Raw genomic sequence first — 25334 nt, 5'->3', positions numbered from 1 at the left:
CAAAGGTCTTATAGGACTTTATGGCAGATAAAAAGAGTAAACAAAACAACCATAAAGCTAAACAAAAAATGTAGTAAAAAAAAGTGTAAAAGTGTAAAAAAAAAAAAAATGTCCCTGTTCACCTTAGCAACGCTCCACAAATATAAACCTTGACAAAGCAGCCATTTATTTTGTCACTTTGCCTAACAAAGAGCATAATACGGAGTTATTAAAATCTACAGTCTGTCCCGTAAAAGGCAAGCCCTCAGACACATCTATATTGGCAGAAAAATTCAAACGTTCTGGATGTTTGTATATTTTTTTTTAAATTGATTATCTTTATTAATTAATATATCAAAACATTACAAATAGAAGAAAAAAAAATAAAAAATTTCTCACCAACCCCAATTCCCTAAAGAAACCCTCCCCTCCCCCCCTACCTGTGGTGCGTCAAAATAAGACCTTTATCATTGAGGAAATTAAACGCAACTAATCAAGTCCTCCAACCACCCCATATCTTAATCCACTTCTCTTCAGCTTCCCTCTGTTTGTACATAATTTTCTCATAATTTTTTACCTTAGCAATTAGATTTATCCATGTAATTTTATCTGGAGTATATCGAGCAAACCAGGTCCGACTGACCAACACTCTGGCCAACATCAGTATCCTACTCAGGAGGATCTTTTGATACTTATGATTATTTATTTTGGAAAGATCATTAAGCACAAATACTTGTGGTTCAAAAGGGATTCGTATTTTTAGTTTATACCTAATACAATTATTTATAGTATTCCAGAAGTTTGTGAGTTCTGGACAAGTCCATATCATATGAAGATAATCCGCTCCTACGGTATCGCATTTGGGGCAGTTAGACTTGTCTCTTAATCCACATTTATTCATCCATAAGGGAGTAATATATAGTCTATGGCAAATATAAAATTGTATTAAAACATGGTTGAAGTTCTGGGATAGTTAAACTAGGTTCCCAAAAATATTCTCCCACCCTTCTATTTGTAAATTCGGACAATCCACCTCCCACGCTTTTTGTCCTGGTGACTGTGTGTCACTAAACCGTGCCTTAAGTAATAACTTATATATATTTGAAATTTTTATTCTAGGCAGTGTACCCCCTACCCAATCATTCAAAAAAGATGAGTTATCTATATCCAACACCAGTTTATCATCCAAACTGGATAGGACTGAGCGCAGTTGAAAATACCTAAACCAGGAAAGGTTTGTTATACTATGTGTCATCTCTATAAACGGTTTAATTTCTCTATCTTTAACTACCTGTGAAATATACAAAATTTTATTCTTCTGCCAAAATGTGTCAGCTGCAATATCATCTAGCCTTTGTAAATACAGATTATGCCAAAGAGGCGTAAATGTAAGTGAACCCTTGACCTTCAACCATGTCCTAGTTGTAACCCATACTTTCAGGAGTAATTTTATGGTCTCTCTGTAGCCCCACTCATAACTCTTTAATAAACCAGATTCCAACAAGGTAAAAATATTATTGTGGGCATGGCTAGTTACCAACTTCCCCAGCAATGCACTATTCTCTGATTCATAGCATCTCAATAACTGGGCTGCAATAAAGTACCCTTTAAAGTAAGGGAGATTTAAAGGGTTTCTACCACTTAGGTGTCACATATTTAGCTGTCAGACACTAGCGATCCGCTAGTGTCTGCTCTGCCCAACCATCCTAATATAATTGCTTTTGTGGCGGTGGTTTGGCAAAAAAAACTACTTTTATTAATATGCTAATGAGCCTCTAGGTCAGTGATGGTGAACCTTTTAGAGACCGAGTGCCCAAACTGCAACCAAATACCCACTTATTTATCACAAAGTGCCAACACGGCAATTTAACCTGAATACCAATATCATATATCTTCCATGTACTTTATCATTTAGCTATAATAGCTTAATATCTACATTCATTGCGCTGCCTGTGCTGTTCATAGTGCATCCTGTGCTGATGAATGGCAGGAAAAGTCTAAAATATATTTGTACGCCATAGACTTTTTCCAAGGCGTGGGTGCCCACAGAGAGGGCTCTGAGTGCCACCTCTGGCACCCGTGCCATAGGTTCGCCATCACTGCTCTAGGTGCTATGGGGGCGTCATTAGCACCTAGAGGCTCCGTCTACCTTCAGAAACTGCCGCCGCCAAGCGCATCCCTCCAGCCCGCCCATCTCCTCCTGAATGCGATCGTATGTATTCTGCGCATGCGCAGTGAATGTCTGACCGCTTCCTTGCTCAGACATCTCCACTGCGCCTGCGCGATGACGCCATAGTGCTCCGAGGAACAGGCGCAGTGGAGATGTCTGAGCAGGGAAGCTGTCAGACATTCACTGCGCATGCGCAGAATACAGGCGCTCACAAGGAGGATCGCATTCAGGAAGAGATGGGCGGGCTGGAGGGACGCGCTGGGCGGCGGCAGTTTCTGAAGGTAGACGGAGCCTCTAGGTGCTAATGACGCCCCCATAGCACCTAGAGGCTCATTAGCATATTAATAAAAGTAGTTTTTTTAGCCAAACCACCGCCCCAAAAGCAATTATATTAGGATGGTTGGCCAGAGCAGACACTAGCGGATCGCTAGTGTCTGACAGCTAAATATGTGCAGCGAAGTGGTAGAAACCCTTTAAACCCCCGCACTCCACAGATTTATACAGATATTCCAGCTTTATTCGAACTCGCTTTCTTCCCCATATTAAATCATTGATTATTTTTTCAATGAGTTTAAAATATTTGTCTTGTATCCAAATAGGTGTATTCCTGAGGACATAAAGAAATTGTGGTAGTATCACCATTTTAACTAGTGAAACTCGGTCAGTTCTGGATAGGGGAAGTCTCAGCCAGATCCCTATTTTAGCTCTAGTCCTTACCATTATGGGAATCAAATTAAGTTGTACAAAATTTTCAACCCGAGGTGATATAGTCAAACCCAAGTATTGAAAAGTGTCAACAATGTCTAACTGTGTCACAAGAACCTCTTTCTGTGGCAGGGGGTCTATTGGCATCAAGCTGGTCTTGGCCCAGTTTATCAGAAGACCGGACACCTCACCAAATGCTTTAACCATTTGAATAATCCTAGGAAGAGTGATTTCCGTATGGTCTATAAAAAACAGAACATCATCCGCATATAGGGAGATACGGTCTTGTACTCCTAGCGTACCAAATCCTTTAACCTGATCATCCTGCCTGATGGCCATCGCAAGGGGTTCGATATAAATATCGAATAATAGGGGAGATAATGGACAGCCCTGCCGCGTGCCGATGTTTGTATATGGCGATGCACAATGTATCACATTTTTAATAAAAAGATTTAAGATACAGTAGCAAAACATGAAAAAAAAGTTATACATTTTGGTATTCCCACAATCATATTAATCCGCAGAATAAAGTTGACATATCATATACACTAAACAAAAATATAAACGCAACACTTTCGGTTTTGCTCCCATTTTGCATGAGCTGAACTCAAAGATCTGAAACATTTTCTACATACACAAAAGACCCATTACTCTCAAATATTGTTCACAAATCTGTCTAAATCTGTGTTACTGAGCAGTTCTCCTTTGCTGAGATAATCCATCCCACCTCACAGGTGTGGCATATCAAGGTGCTGATTAGACAGCATGAATATTGCACAGGTGTGCCTTAGACTTCCCACAATAAAAGTCCACTCTGAAATGTGCACAGTTTTGCCTTACTGGGGGGATGAGAAAACCAGTCAGTATCTGGTGTGGCCACCATTTGCCTCACACACTGCACATCTCTGTCGCATAGAGTTGATCAGGTTGTTGATTGTGGCCTGTGGAATGTTGGTCCGCTCCTCTTCAATAGCTGTGCGAAGTTGCAGAATATTGGCAGGAACTAGAACACGCTGTCGTATACGCCGATCCAGAGCATCCCAAACATGCTCAATGGGGGACATGTCCGGTGAGTATGCTGGCCATGCAAGAACTGGGATGTTTTCAGCTTCCAGGAATTGTGTACAGATCCTTGCAATATGGGGCCGTGCATTATCATGCTGCAACATGAGGTGATGACAAACACATGGTGCAACAGCACTCTACAAACCAAAAGTAGAGTACAAAGGTATATTACATTGCAAATGCTATTCTAATAACTTAGAGATGCTTAGCAAATACATTTTGTCCAAAATCATTTGAGCCCGTCTGCCGAACGCCAAGGCGACCTCTATAAGACGGGTCCTAACACTAAAGCTCACCTGTTGGGTCCCATAACAGCGACCATGAATCCAGGAAGTGCAGGTCCCACATGTGGATGAATGGCACAACAATGGGCCTCAGGATCTCATCACGGTATCTCTGTGCATTCAAAATGCCATAAAAAAAATGCACCTGTGTTCGTTGTCCATAACATACGCCTGCCCATACCATAACACCACCGCCACCATGGGCCACTCGATCCACAACGTTGATGTCAGCAAACCGCTCACCCACACGACGCAACACACGCTGTCTGCTAGTGAAAACCGTGACTCATCCGCGAACAGAATGCTTCTCCAACGTGCCAGACGCCATTGAATGTGAGCATTTGCCACTCAAGTCGGTTACAACGACGAACTGCAGTCAGGCCCAGACCCCGATGAGGACGACGAGGATGCAGATGAGCTTCCCTGAGACGGTTTCTAACAGTTTGTGCAGAAATTCTTTGGTTATGCAAACTGATTGTTGCTGCAGCTGTCCGGGTGGCCGGTCTCAGACGAACATAGAGGTGAACATGCTGGATGTGGAGGTCCTGGGCTGGTGTGGTCACACGTGGTCTGCGGTTGTGAGGCGGGTTGGATGTACTTCCAAATTCTCTGAAACGCCTTTGGAGACACCTTATGGTAGAGAAATGAACATTCATTGCACAGACAACAGCTCTGGTAGACATTCCTGCAGTCAGCATGCCAATTGCACGCTCCCTCAAACGTGACATCTGTGGCATTGTGCTGTGTGATCAAACTGCACATTTCAATTCAGAGTGACCTTTTATTGTGGGCAGTCTAAGGCACACCTGTGCAATAGTCATGCTGTCTAATCAGCACCTTGATATGCCACACCTGTGATGTGGGATGGATTATCTCGGCAAAGGAGAAGTGCTCAACGTGTTGCATTTATATTTTTGTTCAGTGTATATGGTAAATCTCATTTTAAAAAAACAACTGACAGAATAGCAATTTTTGCCCACGTTACTTCCCTATAAATGGTGCCAATAAAAACTACAGCTTGTCTTGCAAAAAAATTTGCCTTCTTAAAGCTTGGTTAATGAATAAATGTATAGCTCTTTACAAACCATTTCAGCAAATTCTGTGTTAGAAAGTCCAGATGCTGCTCCTTTCATTCTGAGCGCTGCCGTTTCCTCAAACAGCAGTTTACAACCACATATGGGATGTTGCTGTATTCAGGGAACAATGTGTAACAAATATGGGATGTATTTTTCCGGTTAATCCTGGTTTAAATGACAAACTGTACCTGGGGCTGTTATTGTAAAAAAAAAAAAAAATAATGTAATTTATAATTTTTACAGCTAATTGTTTCTTAATTCTATAAAAAGCCTGTAGGGTTAAAGTACTCACTATACCCCTCGATAAATTCTTTGAGGTTTATAGTTTTTGGGGAGTTTTCACTGTAGGGGTTCCGCAGGGTCTCTTCAAATGTGGCATGGCACCCAAAAAACATTCTAGCAAAATCTTCCCTCCAAACACCATATGACACTCCTTCCCTTCTGAGCCCATAGAGCAGTTTACAGCCAAATGTGGGATATTTCTGTAAAATGCAGAATCGGGCTAATCAATATCGAAGTTTATTTTCCTCTTACCCTTGCTGTGCTACAGAAAAAATAGATTCAAATGGAAAATCTGCACAAATTTTTTTTTTAAATATTACCTCCATTTTGCTTTAATCCCTGTGGAACACCTAAAGGGTTAGCAAATTTTCATCTTTGAATAATTTATGGGGTGTAGTTTCTGAAAGCCCCTCTAAGTCACTACAGAACTGAATTGACTCTTGAATTGTGGGGCACATTTATTAAGATCGCCTTTTTAGACGCCGGTCCTAATAAACCCCTAGGCTGGTGGTGGATCTGCCGAAGTTATGAAGAGGCGCAGGCCTCTCCAGAATTGGTTTTAGACAGTGGCGTCTCTAGCTTTCAAATTTGGGGGGGGGGGGGGGGGGCACCTGGGGGCCAGGACAAAAGTAGGGGGGCAGCTATAACAACGATACATTTACACAAGTACGCTTAGAAATGCTGTGATACTTTACCCAATACCTAAAACCGCAACGGGGAAGAAAAACCCCAATCACTCAGATTTCAACATGTCCTAGCTGCCTGGGGATCTGTGGATGACACTTATGGAGGGGGATCTGTGGATGACACATACCGTTTATAGCATCTTATGCTATGTGTCATCCACAGATCCACCCCATATCAGTGTCATATCGGGATCCCTCTCCCTATAAGGCCCCATTCACACATCCGAAATTTGCGTAACGGAATTGCGGACCCATTCATTTCTATAGGGCAGCACGACGTGCTGCCGGATATGGAAATGCGGACCCGCACTTCCAGGTCCGCAATTCCGTTCCCGGGAAAAAAAATGCGGACCTACACATTGCCGCTGTTACGGACGTCTGAATGGAGCCTAACAGTGTCATCCACAGAGTGGCACAGATCCCCCCCCCCCCCCATAACTGTGTCATCCACAGATCCCCCCCTTAACAGTGTCATGACATCCAAAGACCCCCGATCCCCCTCCCTATAACACTATAAGAGTATCATCCACAGATCCCTCCCCCCCTATAACAGTGTAATAACTCATGACATCCACAGACCACAGATCACCCTCCCACCGCTCACATTTGAACATGATTTCTCTAAACGGTAAAGTAAACACTGTAATCATCCAGGCTGCACTGACAGTAACTTTAAAGGGGTTCTGCACTTTCATTTAACTGATGATCTATACTCTGGATAGATCATCAGCTTCTGATCGTGGGGGTCAGACACCCAGTACGCCGATCAGCTGTTTGAAAAGGCACCGGCGCTCGAGCAGCACCGCGGCCTTCTCACCGCCGGCCCACTGACTGACATCGCGACTAGTATCAACTAGCCTGAGCGCGGCTAAGCTCTGTTCACTTGAATGGAGCTTAGCCACTCCCACGCTAGTTGATACTAGTCGTGACGTCAGTGGGCTGGCGGTAAACAGTGAGAAGGCCGCGGCGATACTGGAGCGCCGGTGCCTTCTCAAGCAGCTGATCGGCGGGGGTCCCGGGTGTCTGACCCCCGCTGATCAGAAGCTGATGATCTATCCAGAGTATAGATCATCAATTAAATTAAAGTGCAGAACCCCTTTAACTTTTAAATCAGGAAGATTCTGGGGCAGCCGCCAGCCAGCTCTCCTCTCAGACTCAGTCAGAGTCAGATCTAATCTCTCTAGTTAGAATAGAAAAGACTTGGTCAGTCCACTGAGTCACTACTTGTAAGTTAACCTGCTACACACCGTCACCACTAGGTCAGGCTCAGTCCAGTCTGTTCGGTATCGGTAGGGTAGGGTAGGGCCACGCCACGCCACACACTGTCTGTTCTCTAGTCTGGGCCTGGCTGGCTTAAAGGGCTTCTGTCACCCCACTAAAGTCATATTTTTATTTTTTTTGCCAACTTAAATTCCTTATAATGCGATATATCAATATATAATGCTCTTACTCATTTTGGTCGGACTTTTATAATATGTAAATTACCTCTTTACCAGCAGCCGCATCCTCCTTTCATAAAGACGCCCCCTCCTCATGTTGATTGACAGGGCCGGGGCGGAGCCGGGGGCGAGGCAGCGGTGGGTGGAGACTAGAGAGTGAGACCGCAACGGCACCAAGTCAGAGACTCAGTCAGATCATCAGATGTGAAGATGATGTCCGGTAGGGCTGCCTAGCGCCTACACAGTGCGCAGCATAGACCATCCACCACCAAAATGAATGGGGGACATTTTAGTTGGGGGGGCCGTGGCCCCCTCTGGCCCCCCCCTATCGACGCCACTGGTTTTAGACCTCAATAAAGACACGATGTATAATTCTGCCGTCATCTCTTTTCACTGGGGGTAGTTGATCTTCTACAGTGCTCACTCTATATTCCACCTCTCTGATCCTGTCATTAACCTGCCTGAGGTCTTGCCTGATGAGGGAGACATTCTCTTGCAGACTGCCCATATGTGTATTAAGAATAGTCAGTGAACCGCTGCAGTCCTGTACAGCAGCGAGGATATCTTTCATTGTGGGCTCTGCTTGATTAGTTGTTTATGGCTCCTCGTTGCAGACTAATGCTGGTCTGGGGCACTCCAGCATTTTGTTTATAATTTTTTTTATCTGTGTGTATGGTATCTAACTATCAGTCTGAATGCCGTAATTAGCATTTGGCGAATCTATCACCCTTTACTATCATTACTTATGTATACGGTATTCCACCTTCATACTATTGTATGTGTATGGCATTCTATTACCATACTGATACTAATAGTCCCCTGATGAACCTTGGATTACTTTTAACCTTGGATTACTCTAGGTAGGTGGACAGAGTGCACCTACCTTCAAGGTGTATCTCTGGACTGAGCAGTGTGGATAAGGGCAAGAATAGGGACAGCTACAGTATTTTTCTTTGAACTGTCCCAGATGTATCCTACCACGGACTCTTACTAACCGTCTTTTGGTTTGACAGCCTTTTTTTTGTACTATAGGTATAACACTCAACCTGTGGTTGCTTTAACAATTTAGTATTTTTATTGTATGTAGATTGAAAATTACGTTTTAGGAAATTGCCTTCAGTGATGTCCATGTTAAACTAACAATTCTTCCTAGGGATATCTTGGGATTTGGTGAATTTTCAGTCTTCCAAAGGCCCTTAGAACTGTCAGCGAGCGCTGCAGGTGGATGGAGGATGATTTACAGAAGGCAGGACGGGAGCCTCAGTGTAGCGTCCTCTCACATGCCCAACCAGACCATGCCCCCTACAGCGCCAGTTCTATATGTAAGACGGCTTCCTCGCTGTGTTACATTTAGACCTTTTTCTACGCCTAAAACAGCCCGGTCTGAAAGTGGTTAAAGTGTACATGTCATTTCAGGTTGCTATAAGCAGTTGTGTGTGCTCATTGCACTATTTTGGCTTGTATATGGCATTTTTCACCAATTTTCCTCTCTGTAGGCTCCATATCTGATCATTTGGCTGTGGCGTTTTTAACTCCGAAACAAATAAGCGCTTGCAGTTTTTTTTGGCACCTGCATTTATGCTGTGGTTTTTAGGCATTTCTTGGGCGAGTTTTGCGGACGGTGTAGCTCACCACTAGCGTTTTTATGATTGCCATTTTTCCCCTTTAGAAAAATAAAAACTGCACTTAATTAGCAAAAATATGAAGGGGAGAAAAACACTTTTTTTGTGGCCCGTATTTCATATCTCCCATAGACCTCCAGCAAAAATCTGGATCAGGTGTTTGCAGTAAAAAAACACTAGAAAACTGTGACTAAAAGCTCAAAAGGGCTGAAAAAAAACACCAAAAACCTATGTGTAAAAGCACCCTTATTTCCTTGACCTAGTAAGTGCAGACTAGCTGCTGTGATGCCTCCAATACATTGCAGACAGAGCGAAGACCTCCCGTTAATGAGCTGTTATTCCACCTCGGCTATCTTAATGGATTTTAGTAGTGAATAGATGGTGACTGATCAGTTCAGCAGGCGGGTGTGTGGTGGGTCGGGGGTTGTAGAAGAAGTCGCTGATAAGTGCAGAGTGCAGACAAAAACATTTACTATGTAATAAGATATATTACAAAGTTTCTTGTATTTCCTGGTTTCATTGATTTATGCAACGCTTGTTAATAGCACAGCATGCTATTCATATTGGCATAAAAAGGTGATGTGTGGTGTGTCGGGTGTTGTAGAAGAAGTAGCTGATAAGTAGAGACAGAGACATTTACTATCTAATTAGATATATTACAAAGTATCTTGTATTTGCTGGTATTGATTTATGCAACGCTTGTTGATAGCACGGCATGCTATGGGATTGACATAAAAAGGAATCAATTAGTAACATAAGTCACAAACTTAAGAATTGTTATTGCTCAAAGTTTAATGGTGTCATATTGTTTCTTGTACAAAAGAAAAAACTGTTTAGTTGGAGGTCTTCCACAATCTGGTTGCACCATTGGTTACACTTTACTCTAGATGGATTACTGTAAGGAGTAAAATCTCCATCGGTTTTGAAATTGATGTATTCCATCTGTAATTGGATGTGAGATGATCAAATGTATTTACCCTTCAATGGTTTTGAGCCTGCAACTCATTGTGCGGTTCAGTGTTTTTTCCGCTATTGTTGACTGTTCCAGCAATTGAAAGTTTTCCAGAAAATAAACCTAGTGTTAGAAATATGTCCTGTCCTGAGCTTGACTCATTCCTTCAGAACTTTCCTGATCCTCGAGCTCTGTAGTCTCCAAACACATTCATGCAGTTAGCATTTCCTGTTGGCCAGTAGCTTCAAACATCTTGTCAACTGGGATTTGGACAAACAAGTAATTTGTATTTAGTCTTTTTTCATCAATAAAAGTTTAGTAAGTATGTTCAGCTAGTGCAAGAAAAGTGATTTGTAGCCTGCAGAGTGTATGCTAACAGAACTGGTAGACGACAAGTGGTTGGGTTGCACCTACCAGCGGTTTTGAAGGGTTGTCCTGTATAGGAGCTGACATAACTTGTGCCCATAATGAGTGCCAAATGAAAATTAAAATGCACTCCCTTGTCCATAGTCCCAGTGAAAGGGGCTTGGTCCTGTGACTGCTGCAGCCAGTCACTGGGTTTACAGAGGACCTGTCACCACTCCTGACATGCCTGTTTTAATAGCTTCATGCAGTCCCCATGTAATAACAATTCTGGAACATCTATTCTTATGTCTCTAAGTTGTATCATTCCTTTATTATTTCTACTAGAAGGTATGAATGAATTGCTAGCAGTCTGCAGTAAGGGTACAGAGGGGAGGTAACCAGCTGGAGGTGTGTACCTGCACTGACTCACTCTATCCAGTCAGTGCTGCCATTGTCAGACTGTGCAGGTACCTCCCCTCTGTACCCTTACTGCAGACTGCTAGCAATTCATTCATACCTTCTAGTAGAAATAATAAAGAAATGGCACAACATACAGACATGAGAATAGATGCTACAGAATTGTTATTACGTGGGGGATGCATGAAGCTATTAAAACAGGCATGTCAGGAGTGGTGACAGGTCCTCTTTAATGTTCACAAGTGCTAAAACGACATGACCCCACATGTTACGGGCATGGGTTAAGTTAGCTTCTAAGGCAGGCAATTTATTTAAAGGGGGTTTATGAGATTTTCATATGACAATCTATCCTCAGATATCAGATCGCCAGGGGTCCCTCTCCTGGCATCTCCACCGATTAGCTGTTTGAAGAGGATGCAGCACTCCAAAGCTTGCATGCTGCTGCCCAGCAATCGAAACCCATGTCATTAAGATTGTGTGATACTGTTGCAGGAGGTTTGGAGTTCTGGAGTTATTAGGACATTTATCAATAATGGCGGCTTTTGTCCCAGATAAATCCTTACATCGTGAATCAGAAGTAGTGATTTGTTTTACCTCTTATCTAAAGGCGCATGCTATTTTTAACCCTTTAATAACCAGGACATTATTTTATTTATTTTTTTCATTTTCGTTTTTTTACTTCCAGTCTTCCCAAAGCCATAACTTTAACATTGTTTTTGCAAGACAAGTTGTAATTTCTTGTGGCACCATTTATGGTTGCAAACAATGTAGTAGGAAGCAGGAAAAAATTCCAAATGGGGGTGGAATTATAAAAAAAAAAAACACAATTCCACCACAGTGGGTTTTGTTTTTACAGCATTTTCTATGCAGTAAAACTGACCTATTTTAATAGTATGGGTGTTTTTGCATGCGGTGATACCCGTGATTCTTTTTTATTATGTACTTATATTTTAATTTCGGGGAAAGGGGGGGGGGGGGGATTTTGAATTTTTATATTTTACACTATAACAAGCATTAGATTGTGTCTCTCATAGACTCCAATGCATTGGAGTCTTTGAGAATATTACTGGCTCTCCATAGAAACTAATGTGCAGCAGCCTCTTGTCATGTGTAGGGGGCTGCTGCACACACACTCCGGCTCCCCTGATCACCGCTGGGGGGGGAGCCGGATCATGGCCAGGAGTCTGCACTTACGGTTTTTATCATCACAGATGCCGTGGTCACATTTGACCATGGCATTTAAAGGGTTAAATGTCAGTGATCTGTGCTAGCTGGCGCCATATTTTAAGTCCTGATTGACTAATATATATTTATATATCAGCGGTTGGAAACAGGTTAAAATGTGTCTCTTGTTATTGTAGGCTAATAATCCATGATTTTATAAACAAAAACAAAAAATTTTATGCCGAAGTATTAAAAGACATTTAGGGGGCCATTTATCAAGCTGAAATACGCCTCTGAGTTGCCCTGCAATCTGCGACTTCTCCCCTTTCATACAAGGTCTGAAATAGTGGGCAGGGAAGGGGACAGGACGGCAGGCATAGAAAAAGGTCTAAATGTGGGAAAGCTCGGAAGTGGTGCTGGATACAAAGAAGTTAAGGCAATCCATCGCCAGCGATGGGGCTTTATTAAAACCGTCGTCTAAAACGTTGTTCTTAATGTATGTGCCCCTTAATTCTATTTGTGACAATGCATCTGTGATCAACGCGCCACTGATATACAACATTTATTCCCTACAATTGTGACTTTTTGAATAAAGGTCACATCTATCTCATCTGCTCTGTGCCGTTTTAACAATTTACACTACCACAGAAGCAAGCTTGGGGTACTTTCACACTTGCGTTAATTCCGTCAGGCAGTTCCGCCTGTAATTTTTAGTCAAATCAGTCAAAAAAATGCATTGCCCCCATGTTTGGAAACCCTCATTCCTTTATAAGCGCGTCTACACCCAACCATTGGCCCGACATTACGATCCTTTGCTTCCACAGCGGAGAAACACAGCATTTCCCCCTCTCCTTCACCACTGTTCCCGATCCTGGGTAACCCCCAATTCTCGCCTGGGCTTGGCCTAGGTTGCTTCCGGACTCTGCTTGCCAGGAATGTTTTCCGGGCTCATCACTTCATAGCTGCGGACACTTGGTCGCTTCCTGATTCTACTCCTATCAACGGTAATCCTCCAACATTGTCACAATGGCAATCCCAACATTTACATCACTTTTTAGCTACATTGCCCCCAGCGACCACATACAGCAGGGACAGAACTGAATTTGAAAAACTCTGCGACCATGGGGACCTACTTAGACATACTTTATCCCAGACATATGGCCTACTGAACTTGCCCTTTGAGCTTCCACCTCCGAACTACATAACACAGTGGGAACATGACCTGGGAGTGACTTTTTCAGTCGTACAGGAAGCAGGGTTCAAGTTACTCTGTAGGTGGTACAGGGTACCTTCCAAACTACACGCAATGTTTCCCACAGTCTCCCCCGTCTGTTGGCGCTGTGGCGAGGCTAGAGGGACGATACTGCATATCTTCTGGGAATGTCCAGCTTTGACTAGGTGCTGGGAGGGAGTCTGGCGGGTCACATCTAAATTTACCACGGTTGACCTCCCGAAGGCCCCCTCCTTCTTTCTGCCTTATCAGTGCGACCTCTCTATAGCGACTTACAAGAAATATGTGGTGAGTCATTTGGTCAACACGGCAAGGACATGTATCCCTATACTGTGGAGACAAACCTCTACACCCAGAATGACAAATGTGGATAGAGTAAATTCAGGAAATAATGAGGATGGAGGATCTTGCCGCTACGCTGAAGAATACTGAGAGAACTTTCCACAAAACCTTGAGGAGTTGGTTGGCGTTTCAGGAGACCCAGGAGTTCAGGCTCTTGTTGACTTCGTGAGGCGGTTGTACCGCCATTTCTGACTGTGACAGCAACGCTTTTCTTTTTTCACTCTACTCTCTTCTTTTCTTCCTCTATACGTCTTTCTTCCTCTTCTTCCCCCCCCCCCCATCTGTCCTAAGACTACCCTGTATTACCCCCTCCCTATATGGTACCCCAAGGTTCTAAGGGGGCTTGTTACATTTCACAATTCTCAGGAACATGTCTTTATCTAGACTTCACTGTACCAGGTGAAGAACTGATCACACGGGACTGCGTTCAGCTGGTCCTTTATTTTATGGTTCTCCAGTTTAGCAAGCCTGCTTTGTTGCTCTGTCTTTATGCTACATGCCCAAATATATCGGACGGTGACTCGATATTCTGGGATGCGTCCCAGTACACTGTCCCCTTTGTACTGTTGTTAAAATTGATTTAAAATACATAAATAAAGAATAAAAAATAAAATCATTGCAATAATTTTTCCTGTGTCATCAGGCAAACCGAATCCGGTATTTATTTTTTTATCACATTTTTAAAGGTCTGCGCATGCGAATACCGGATCCGTCAATGCGGCAATTTGAATGCCGGATCCGGCACAAATACATTCCTATGGAAAAAAATGCCAGATCCGGCATTCAGGCAAGTGTTCAATTTTTTGGGGGCTGGAGATAAAACCGTAGCATGCTGCGGTATTATCTCCATGCTGAAAAGTCAAAAAGACTGAACTGAAGACATCCTGATGCATCCTGAACGGATTACTCTCCATTCAGAATGCATGGGGATATACCTGATCAGTTATTTTCCGCTATTGAGCCCCTGTGACGGAACTCAATGCCGGAAAAGAAGAACGCTAGTGTGAAAGTCCCCTAAGTCTATCTATTTTTTAACCAGAACAATTTATCAACCAGAGTTGATAAATGAGGTGTAATTTATGTCAACATAGCCCAGTCCACTTGACATTCAAAACACTTTTCTGGCGTATTTCATTCTTTCTGGCAAAAAATAAGAAGAAAGCAGTTCAGAACTCCATTATTTTTGGCGCATTTTACATCGTAATTCTGGTGCAACATGATTAGTAAGTGTTCCACATTGAGTCAGAAAGCGTTGATAACTTTTATACACTACAGGTCCTTCTCAAAAAATTAGCATACTGTGATAAAGTTCATTATTTTCTGTAATGTACTGATAAACATTAGACTTTCATATATTTTAGATTCATTACACACCAACTGAAGTAGTTCAAGCCTTTTATTGTTTTAATATTGATGATTTTGGCATACAGCTCATGAAAACCCAAAATTCCTATCTAAAAAAATTAGCATATCTTGAAAAGGTTCTCTAAACGAGCTATTAACCTAATCATCTGAATCAACTAATTAACTCTAAACACCTGCAAAAGATTCCTGAGGCTTTTAAAAACTCCCAGCCTGGTTCATTACTCAAAACCGCAATCATGGGTAAGACTGCCGACCTGACTGCTGTCCAGAAGGCCATCATTGACACCCTCAAGCAAGAGGGTAAGACACAGAAAGAAATTTCTGAACGAATAGGCTGTTCCCAGAGTGCTGTATCAAGGCACCTCAGTGGGAAGTCTGTGGGAAGGAAAAAGTGTGGCAGAAAACACTGCACAACGAAGAAGAGGTGACCGGACCCTGAGGAAGATTGTGGAGAAGGACCGATTCCAGACCTTGGGGGACCTGCGGAAGCAGTGGACTGAGTCTGGAGTAGAAACATCCAGAGCCACCGTGTACAGGCGTGTGCAGGAAATGGGCTACAGGTGCCGCATTCCCCAGGTCAAGCCACTTTTGAACCAGAAACAGCGGCACGAAGCGCCTGACCTGGGCTACAGAGAAGCAGCACTGGACTGTTGCTCAGTGGTCCAAAGTACTTTTTTCGGATGAAAGCAAATTTTGCATGTCATTCGGAAATCAAGGTGCCAGAGTCTGGAGGAAGACTGGGGAGAGGGAAATGCCAAAATGCCTGAAGTCCAGTGTCAAGTACCCACAGTCAGTGATGGTCTGGGGTGCCATGTCAGCTGCTGGTGTTGGTCCACTGTGTTTTATCAAGGGCAGGGTCAATGCAGCTAGCTATCAGGAGATTTTGGAGCACTTCATGCTTCCATCTGCTGAAAAGCTTTATGGAGATGAAGATGTCATTTTTCAGCACGACCTGGCACCTGCTCACAGTGCCAAAACCACTGGTAAATGGTTTACTGACCATGGTATTACTGTGCTCAATTGGCCTGCCAACTCTCCTGACCTGAACCCCATAGAGAATCTGTGGGATATTGGGAAGAGAAAGTTGAGAGACGCAAGACCCAACACTCTGGATGAGCTTAAGGCCGCTATCGAAGCATCCTGGACCTCCATAACACCTCAGCAGTGCCACAGGCTGATTGCCTCCATGCCACGCCGCATTGAAGCAGTCATTTCTGCAAAAGGATTCCCGACCAAGTATTGAGTGCATAACTGAACATAATTATTTGAAGGTTGACTTTTTTTGTATTAAAAACACTTTTCTTTTATTGTTTGGATGAAATATGCACATTTTTTTAGATAGGAATTTTGGGTTTTCATGAGCTGTATGCCAAAATCATCAATATTAAAACAATAAAAGGCTTGAACTACTTCAGTTGTGTGTAATGAATCTAAAATATATGAAAGTCTAATGTTTATCAGTACATTACAGAAAATAATGACCTTTATCACAATATGCTAATTTTTTTAGAAGGACCTGTATGAGTGAGATTTTTTTCAAAATTGGTGTGAAAGAAAACTGGTTTAGTTGCTCATAGCTTTTATTTTTCAGAGCTCCTGTTTAGGGATCGACCGATTATCGGATTTACCGATATTATCGGCCGATATTCAGGATTTTGAACGTTATCGGTATCGGCATTTATTTTGCCGATATTCCGATAACGTCCTGGGAACACAGATCGCGCTGCTGACAGCGCTCTCCGTGTTCCCTCAGCAGCAGCACAGGGGAGAAGGAGCAGTGTCTCCTCCCCCTGTGCTGCTGCTGCCGCTCCAGCCAATGGGAGGACAGGGGACAAGAGGAGGGGAGGAGCTATGGCCACTGCGCCACCAATGAAGCTTAATCTCACATTAATTCATATACAGGAGGCGGGAGCTGCAGGATCACATAGCCGGCTCCCGGCCTCTATGAGCTGTAGCTGCGATCTGCGGTAGTTAACTCCTCAGGTGCCGCGGATCGCAGCTACAGCTCATAGAGGTCGGGAGCCGGCTATGTGATCCTGCAGCCAGCTCCCGCCTCCTGTATATGAATAAATTAGAGATTAAGCTTCATTGGTGGCGCAGTGCGCCCCCCCCAAGCCCCCCAGTATCAGACATTGGTGGCGCAGTGCGCCCCCCCCTCCCCCCCCAATATTAAGCATTGGTGGCGCAGTGCGCCCCCCCTCCCCCCAGTATTAAGCAGTGGTGCGCCCCCCCCCACCCCAGTCGCAGTGCGCCCCCCACAGGATTCCCTCTCCCCTGCTCCTCCGATCGGAGCCCCAGCAGTGTAATGCTGGGGCTCCGATCGGTTACCATGGCAGCCAGGACGCTATTGAAGCCCTGGCTGTCATGGTAAGCTCCATGCTGCTGTGTGCACAAAGCACACAGCAGCAGGGACAGTGTGAGCTCCTATTCACCCTGATAGATCTCTATCAGGGTGAATAGGACAAGGGTTCTAGTCCCTAAGGGGGCTAAAAGTTAGTTTAAAAAAAAAAAAAAGTAATAAAAATAAAAACACCAAAATATTAAATATAAATGAAAAAGAAAGATTTACAAAAAAAAATAAATACACATTAACAATAAACATTAATTTTCAGCAGATTTGTGGGAATTTTAATTTTTTTTTCAAAAATGAAAATTCTCAGAATATCGGTATAAATTATCGGCTATCGGCCTGAAAGTTCACAAATTATCGGTATCGGTATCGGCCCTAAAAAAATCAATATCGGTCGATCCCTACTCCTGTTGAGGAATATCTAGGGGAAGGAAATTTCATGAACTGACTTGTCACAATGGTACCATCTTATTACAGTACCATGTTGGAATACAGTGAGCACTTTAAAACGAGCCATTCTTTACCAAATGTTTGTAAAGGCAGACTAAATGGCTAGGAGCTGGATTTCATACACTTGTGGCAATGGGACTGTATGAAACACCTGAATTCAACGAATAAGAGTGTGTCCCCTACACATGTTTCTGTTTGTGGCTTCAGGGTAATTTTGTTTTGTTTTTAGTGGCTTGAGTAAAGAAGTTGTCACCATTAAATGTTACATTAATATAATTCAGCCTGAAAACTTAATGTTGTAGTTTACTTTCTATCACAAAATGCTCCAGTTGGGAGATATTCTCAAATAGAGATAAATTATAATGGCGCCCTCTTCTGTTTAATCTGTATAGTAATGTGCATGTCCACCTACTGAGATGGTCGCACACGCTCAGTTATATCATTCAACTGCCACCAGACGTATATACTGTTAGACGTTATGGGAGTTACAGGGAGAGAGCTGCAGTACAAAGGACACACCCCTGAGGAAGGACACCTCCCCTGAGCTGCCAGCTTGAATTAAATCTAGCAGGACAATTGGAGCAATGAATACGGAGATCTCTGAATCCATGTGAGGTACAGGGCTGGTTTTAGTTTTGTTAGAAATAGATTGTCGTGTACTATATGATTTTCATTTTTTTACATCAATCATGGGATACCCCCTTTAAACGTTGTTTTTTCCCGACAGATGTGTGCCAGATGAATGTGAGTAGAATTAAACATAGTTGCTACTATACTGTGTTAGGAGAACATCAGGGGAGGAGTACTGTTTTTTAACATTTCTTTTCTATGTTTCTAGTGACAGTGCTGCCAAATCCCTGTGGGAGTCCATGCTCACCATGAAACAGAAGGAAGCAGTAATGGAAGTAAGAAGACATCTAGTAGACGCAGCCAGCAGAGAGAAACTGCCCATTAAGATGAGCATGGGTAATTACCTACTATTACTAAGCATGGAACTGTAAGGCTCTGTTCACACTGGCATTATGATTCCATTTTTAATTTCTGATGCACTCTTCCTAGTAAAATAGAAAAACATAGGTCCTGTAAAATATAGTAAACAATATATAAATATAGTAAATAATATATAAATATAGTAAATAATATAAATAAATAAACACTTCTAAACATATCATCCCTAAAAGATGAATAGGAAGCAGAAACATTTCATACCACTGTGTCCAGAACTGGTATTTTGTAGCATTAACACAGCCTATAAGTACAGATAAATAGTTCTGTAGTTATAGGCTGTGTCTGTCATATATAATAGTACTCGATGCTGTGGGAAGGTTAGTTTAGCTTGGTCGAGGAACCTCTACCTTGCCATCCACAGTGTTCTCGAAAGTATTTGCTTCGTTTATAATTGAAAGACCTACGGTAAATACTTTTACTGATTTTTCATTTATTTTAGGACAGTAATTTATTGAAATGGTCCTTTTTGCCAAGGGCAAGTAATCGCATATAGTTTTTAATTTTTTAAAGGCTTGTCACCTGCAGAAGTTGAATTATTATTATTTATTTTTTTATAAAAAAATTGTTAGCCTGCATAAAAAATAAATATAACTCCTTTTAAAATATGTGGTTTGCATAATATGTAGATGACTGACCGCACGCCGGAGTCAGGCCCCAACTTCCAGTTATAGGCTATGAACACCTTTGGAGATGTTTTTTGTTTGTTTTTATCATTGAATTTATTTTATTTTATTTTTTGGGTGCTAAAAGTAATTTTTTTCAATTGGTCTTAAACATTTTCAGCAGTTTTTCTTCTACAACTTTCACTACATCTACATACCGTTGCGCTCTTCTCACACTGAATCTGTCAGGGAGATCCTAGCAGTAATGTGTCTGGATGCAGCATGTGACCGCTGCACCCAGTTGCTGTCCTCAGTGGTCTACAGCTGAAGGCAGTGATGGCTGCAGTGGTCACTTGTCGAATCCAGGCACATCACTGCTGCATTTTGTTTCAGTTAGCATCTGCATATTAGAGGACAGCACCGTTTGGTGGCACAACTGCTCTGCCCCATGGAAATTTGTGAAGACCCCCAGACATTGAGTCTCCACTTATACCAGGGGTCCTAGAGATGTGCATGTCTCTACATAGGAATATGAGTGGATACTGTATATAATAGCCTGAAAATCATTCCTGTTAGGACCTAGGTGTTAATAATTTCCATAATCACATTAGATACATCAAGGCTTCGCCTGGAGCCCAAACACCTCATACCTTACTGCATGTGTCTTCAGCTAACGAGAATGTCATCTTCTGTAGACACTATATGACTCGTATCTAGTGCCTGTACTATCTATATGATGAAATTATGGAATTATGCCCACAGCCGTAACTCCTTCTGTACAAGCTTGGAGTCATATCTACTATTCACCAGTGGGATGAGCATGAATAATGACGCACCACCTCTAGGGCCGAGCAAGGATGAGTAGTATGTCCTCCCAGACCCACTCCTTTTTCTGAGTGAAAATAAAAATACATGACCATGGACATTCTTTTTTTACACAAGTTGGGAGAAAAATAACTGAAATAAAGTGGCCTAAATGGGAGGAAATGCTCAAAAACCCCAAACACTGTGGCGTGTTTATAACTGGGGGAGCAATTCCTCCGCATGTGATCCGTTGCTAACGGCAATCCCCAGCAAAAATGCGTACAATGGAGGATGTCGGCAGCGGACCACATGCACCACAATGGCATAATACACAAGATGGAGTAGTGTGTGGATGCAAATAAAAATATACATAAATCACTGCGAAAGGTGCACCACAATGATATGCAACTGACAACACTGGCTAATCCCTCAGGCTGATGATAAGAACTGAGACTTTAGCCAATGTATTCCAGCCAGGAACACAACCGAGCCCTTTTGCACCACCGTCAAGGTATCTCAGCGTGGAATGGGTTCCTACCACCAGACTACCTATGGTGTGTGAACACGGTCTGAGAGATGTAAAGGGGCTCCGATGTGTTCCTGACAGGAATACATTGGCTAAGGTCTCAGTTCTTATCATCAGCCTGAGGGATTAGCCAGTGTTGTCAGTTGCTTATCATTGTGGTGCACCTTTCGCAGTGATTTATACAAGTTGGGAGACCCAATGTGATTGAACTGTGTATATCTTCTTCTCTGTCTCCGGGACAGCAAGAACTTTTACAACACAATACAAGAAGTATTAGACTTAGAATCTGTTTTCTTCCTTTTTATTTCATGAATTGCCTTTGCACATGTAGGTATGTCCATGTCTTTATTTGTGTAACTCAATACTGTACCTTTTGCAAATTAAAGCCTAGAGCTTTGATAGTTGACCTTGCTGCCTTAAAGAACCCAGGCATTCTTTATGGGGTATAAGTGCAGTTGGAGTTTCTGTGTCCCTTTGGCAAGGGTATTTGGACTGGTTGAGGGTAGTTTTGCTAAAGTGGCTGCCTGAGTGGGGGGCGAGTGTGAGATTGAGCTGTGGAGTGGTGTTACCCCCTTAAAGTCACACGGCCCCTTTCACACGGGCGAGTATTCCGCGCGGGTGCAATGCGTGAGTTGAACGCATTGCACCCGCACTGAATCCTCACCCATTCATTTCTATGGGGCTGTGCACATGAGCGGTGCACATGAGCTGCATTGCATGAAAATCGCAGCTAGCTCTATATTCTGCGTTTTTCACGCAACGCAGGCCCCATAGAAGTGAATGGGGCCGCATGAAAATCGTGAGCATCCGCAAGCAAGTGCGGATGCGGTGCTATTTTCACGCATTGGTTGCTAGGTGACGATCGGGCTGGGGACCCGATCTGTATCATTTTCCCTTATAACATGGTTATAAGGGAAAATAATATCATTCTAAATACAGAATGCAAAGTAAAATAGTGATGGAGGGGTTAAAAATTAAAAAAATATTAACTCACCGAGTCCACTTGATTGCGTAGTTGCGGATCTCTGTCTTCTTCTGTAATGTTGAGCTGCTGGCTAAGGACCTGTGGTGACGTCACATCACATGATCCAATTACATGGTCAGTCACCATGGTGATGAACCATGTGATTGGACCATGTGATGAGCACAGTGACGTCATCAAAGGTCCTATTCCTGTGCACAGCAAAGAAGAAGACAGAAGACATGCTGGCTGCGCGATCAACTGGATTAAGGTAAGTTAAATTTTTTATTTATTTTTTAACCCCTCCAGCCTTATTGTACTATGCATTCTGTATTCAGAATGCTATTATTTTCCCTTATAACCATGTTATAAGGGAAAATAATACAATCTACAGAACATCTAACCCAAATGTTTGGGTTTGGGTACCAAACATGCTGATATTTCTCACGAGCGTGCAAAACGCATTACAATGTTTTGCACTCGCGTGGAAAAATCGCGCATTTTCCGCAACGCACCCGCATCTTATCCGGGCAAAAAACATGACGCCCGTGTGAAAGAGGCCTAAGACACACTGCTGTTTCCGCCCCACTTTTTTGGGGGGGGAAAAGTGCATCTTCTAGTCTGGAAAATACGGTAAATATACATCAGTTTAAAAACAATATATATTTCACGACTGCCAAAAAAAGGATAGAAATTTATAGCATAAAGTAACAATAATGGTCCATTCACATGTCTGCAAAATGGGTCTGCATCCGTTCCGCAATTTTTCGGAGCGGGTGCGGACCCATTAATTTTCAATGGGGCCGCAAAAGATGCGGATAGCACACAGTGTGCTGTCCGCATCTGCACTTCGGTTCCGTGGCCCGGCAAAAAAATAGAACATGTCCTATTCTTGTCCGCAGCCTCGGACAAGAATAGGCATTTCTATCATAGTGCCAGCCATATGTGGTCCGCCAAATGCGGAAAGCATATGGCCGGTGTCCGTGTTTTGCGGATCCGCAATTTGAGGACCGCAAAACACTTGCGGAGGTGTGAATGGACCCTGAGGAACAGTCCAAAGTCTCCGGTGCCTTGGACTGTTCCTCAGACCTAAGTCGAGCATTGAGCAACTGCAGTGGTGCTTTGGAACCAAGTTGCCTGTTCATAGCATAAAGTGATTCAATAATGTGACGTCCAAAGGTGCAATGTACAGTACATACCCAGGTCAGTAGAAACATGGCAGACGATGTACCTAACAACAAAAAAATGACCCAAAGTATTGCAGGAGTGAGAACCCTACATGTATTGCTTGCTCCTAGGGCAGCTTCACCAGGGACTTTACACCCGATAAAATCTCATTTTCTTTCTCCTGCAGTATATTTTTTGTTCTGCACCACCCCTTTGCCATTCCTCTGCTGAGTTTGGTATATATTTTGCCCTTCAGATGTCACATTTATAATGCACTTAATTTTTGTAAATTTCTATCCTTTTTTGGTTATTGGAGTGTATATCATTTTTAATTTGCTGCAGGTAGTTAAAGGAGTTCTCTGGGATTTTCACTTTGATGGCCTATCCTCAGGATAGGTCATCATTATGAGATGAGTGCTGGTCTCGCTCCCAGCACCCCTGGCGATCAGCTGTTTGACGTCACATGGCCTAGGAAAAGGTCTAAGTGCTCACGGAGCGCCGCTGCCTCTTCATACAGCTAATCGGCGGGTGGGGGCCTGAAGTTGGAACCCCCCCCCCCCAGGGGCTAATGTTGTTGGCCTATCCCGAGGATATGAAAATCCTGGATATCCCCTTCAATAATGAATTTGGTATGTTTACTGACATCCAATATTTTACACTTGACCCATGTTATATACCTTATTATAGGTGGTTCTACAGTTGGATCATTATTATTTTTACGGGTCTTTAGTTTGATGTCTGTCTTTAGTTTTTATACTCTAATCCTTAGGGGGGAATGTATCATTTGCAGTGGTTTTGGTGTCAGTTTTAAGTCTGTCTTTGCTTTGTAAGGTTGCGTCAAATGTATGAAATGGAGCACAGTAATATATTTATGGGGTTAAAGTAAAGTACACCAGGTGGTTGCTTGGTGTGGAGATGTGACTTTTTAAAAAGTCGATCAGCATAGAGGAGAGTTAAAGGGGTTCTCCCATGACTAATGTAAAAAATGAAAATCATACAGTACATCACAACCTCTTTCTAACAAAGCTAGAACCAGCCGTGCACCTCACATGGATCCAGAGATCTCCCCATTCATTGCTCTGCTAGATTTCTATCAAGCTCACAGCTCAAGGGGAGTGTCTGTTCTACTGTATTTCAGGGGGCGTGTCTTTTCTGGTGCAGCTCAAGGGGAGTGTCTGTTCTGCTGTATTTCAGGGGGCGTGTCTTTTCTGCTGCAGCTCAGGGGGCGTGTCTTTTCTGCTGCAGCTCAGGGGGCGTGTCTTTTCTGCTGCAGCTCAGGGGGCGTGTCTTTTCTGCTGCAGCGCAAAGAAATAAGAAAAATACAAACAGCAGGTGTCGCTACCCAGTTCCAATTTATCGAATAACTCAGTGGCTATACTAAAGTTTTTTTATTACATGCAATTACAAAAGTATTCCGATCCAGAAGCTGTAAAACTGTAGAATATTTTTGTAGGACAACCCCTTTAATGGTGTTGTAATCAGAAATCCTGACTAACTTCTACAAGTGTCAAGGCTCAACAAAATGTCACAACATTTGACCAAAATGTCACAAGTGGACATCACATTCATTATTTTTACTCCACAAAACTGGTGTAGCAGACTTGATAAATGTCCCCCTTGGTGCCCACATTAGGGTAGTTACAGAACTTTCTAGAATTTTCTAATATTATTTAACTGGGGGATGTTTCACGCTGGCTTACTCTTAATGGGGTTATCCAACATCATACAACAGCCCCCCCATGTTCCGGCACCTCATAGGGAATATACTCATCTCGCTCCTGGTCCCCCCAGCGCCACTGCTGCTTCTCCCTGTAGACGGATGAAAACATCTGGTGTTGGGGGGATCAGCCAATGGCAGGCAGAGACTGCGACGAGTCTCCTTAGCGTCACCCGTGATGCTAGGGAGGCTCGTCCCCGTCCCCGACTGCCATTGGCTGCCTCTCCCCCACCAACACCGGATGTTTTCATCCGTGAACAGGGAGAAGCAGCAGTGGCGCTGGGGGGACCAGGAGCGAGAGAAGTATATTCCCTTTGAGGGGCCCTGCACATGGGGGGGCTGTTGTATGATGTTGGATAGCCCCTTTAATGATGTGAAAATACACATCAAATCCGTAGAGCTACTGACAGTAGTAAAAATGAACTCCTCCATGCAACATCTATCTACAGGTATTGAGAATTATTAATCATGAAGGGAAAGAATGTTAAATTGATTCCTGAAAATGATCCAGTTGCCTTTGCGCTAGGAAGGAGTACTGTGAGATGAAGGTACATATCTGGTGGAAGAAACTGTCCACTCACAGATTGTACGGATGCTCGGGTGCACGCAGGATACTTTCTTTAAC

The 25334-nt window shown here is 43.1% G+C and overlaps 1 protein-coding gene across 1 annotated transcript in view; it reads left to right on the top strand.

The window, feature by feature from the left end:
* The window catches only part of LOC122941666 (sec1 family domain-containing protein 2-like), a 554683-nt gene that overhangs the window by 21006 nt on the left and 508343 nt on the right, over positions 1–25334 (top strand). The window contains exon 3 of the mRNA XM_044299083.1: positions 18763–18890. Coding sequence (XP_044155018.1) covers positions 18763–18890 — 128 coding nt within the window. The remainder of the gene's footprint in view (positions 1–18762; positions 18891–25334) is intronic.

The sequence above is a fragment of the Bufo gargarizans genome, chromosome 1 (genome assembly GCF_014858855.1).
Source record: "Bufo gargarizans isolate SCDJY-AF-19 chromosome 1, ASM1485885v1, whole genome shotgun sequence".
NCBI classification, from domain to species: Eukaryota; Metazoa; Chordata; class Amphibia; order Anura; family Bufonidae; genus Bufo; species Bufo gargarizans.
The sequence above is the reverse complement of the archived record's forward strand: the minus strand, read 5'-3'. Positions and strand labels throughout refer to the sequence as shown.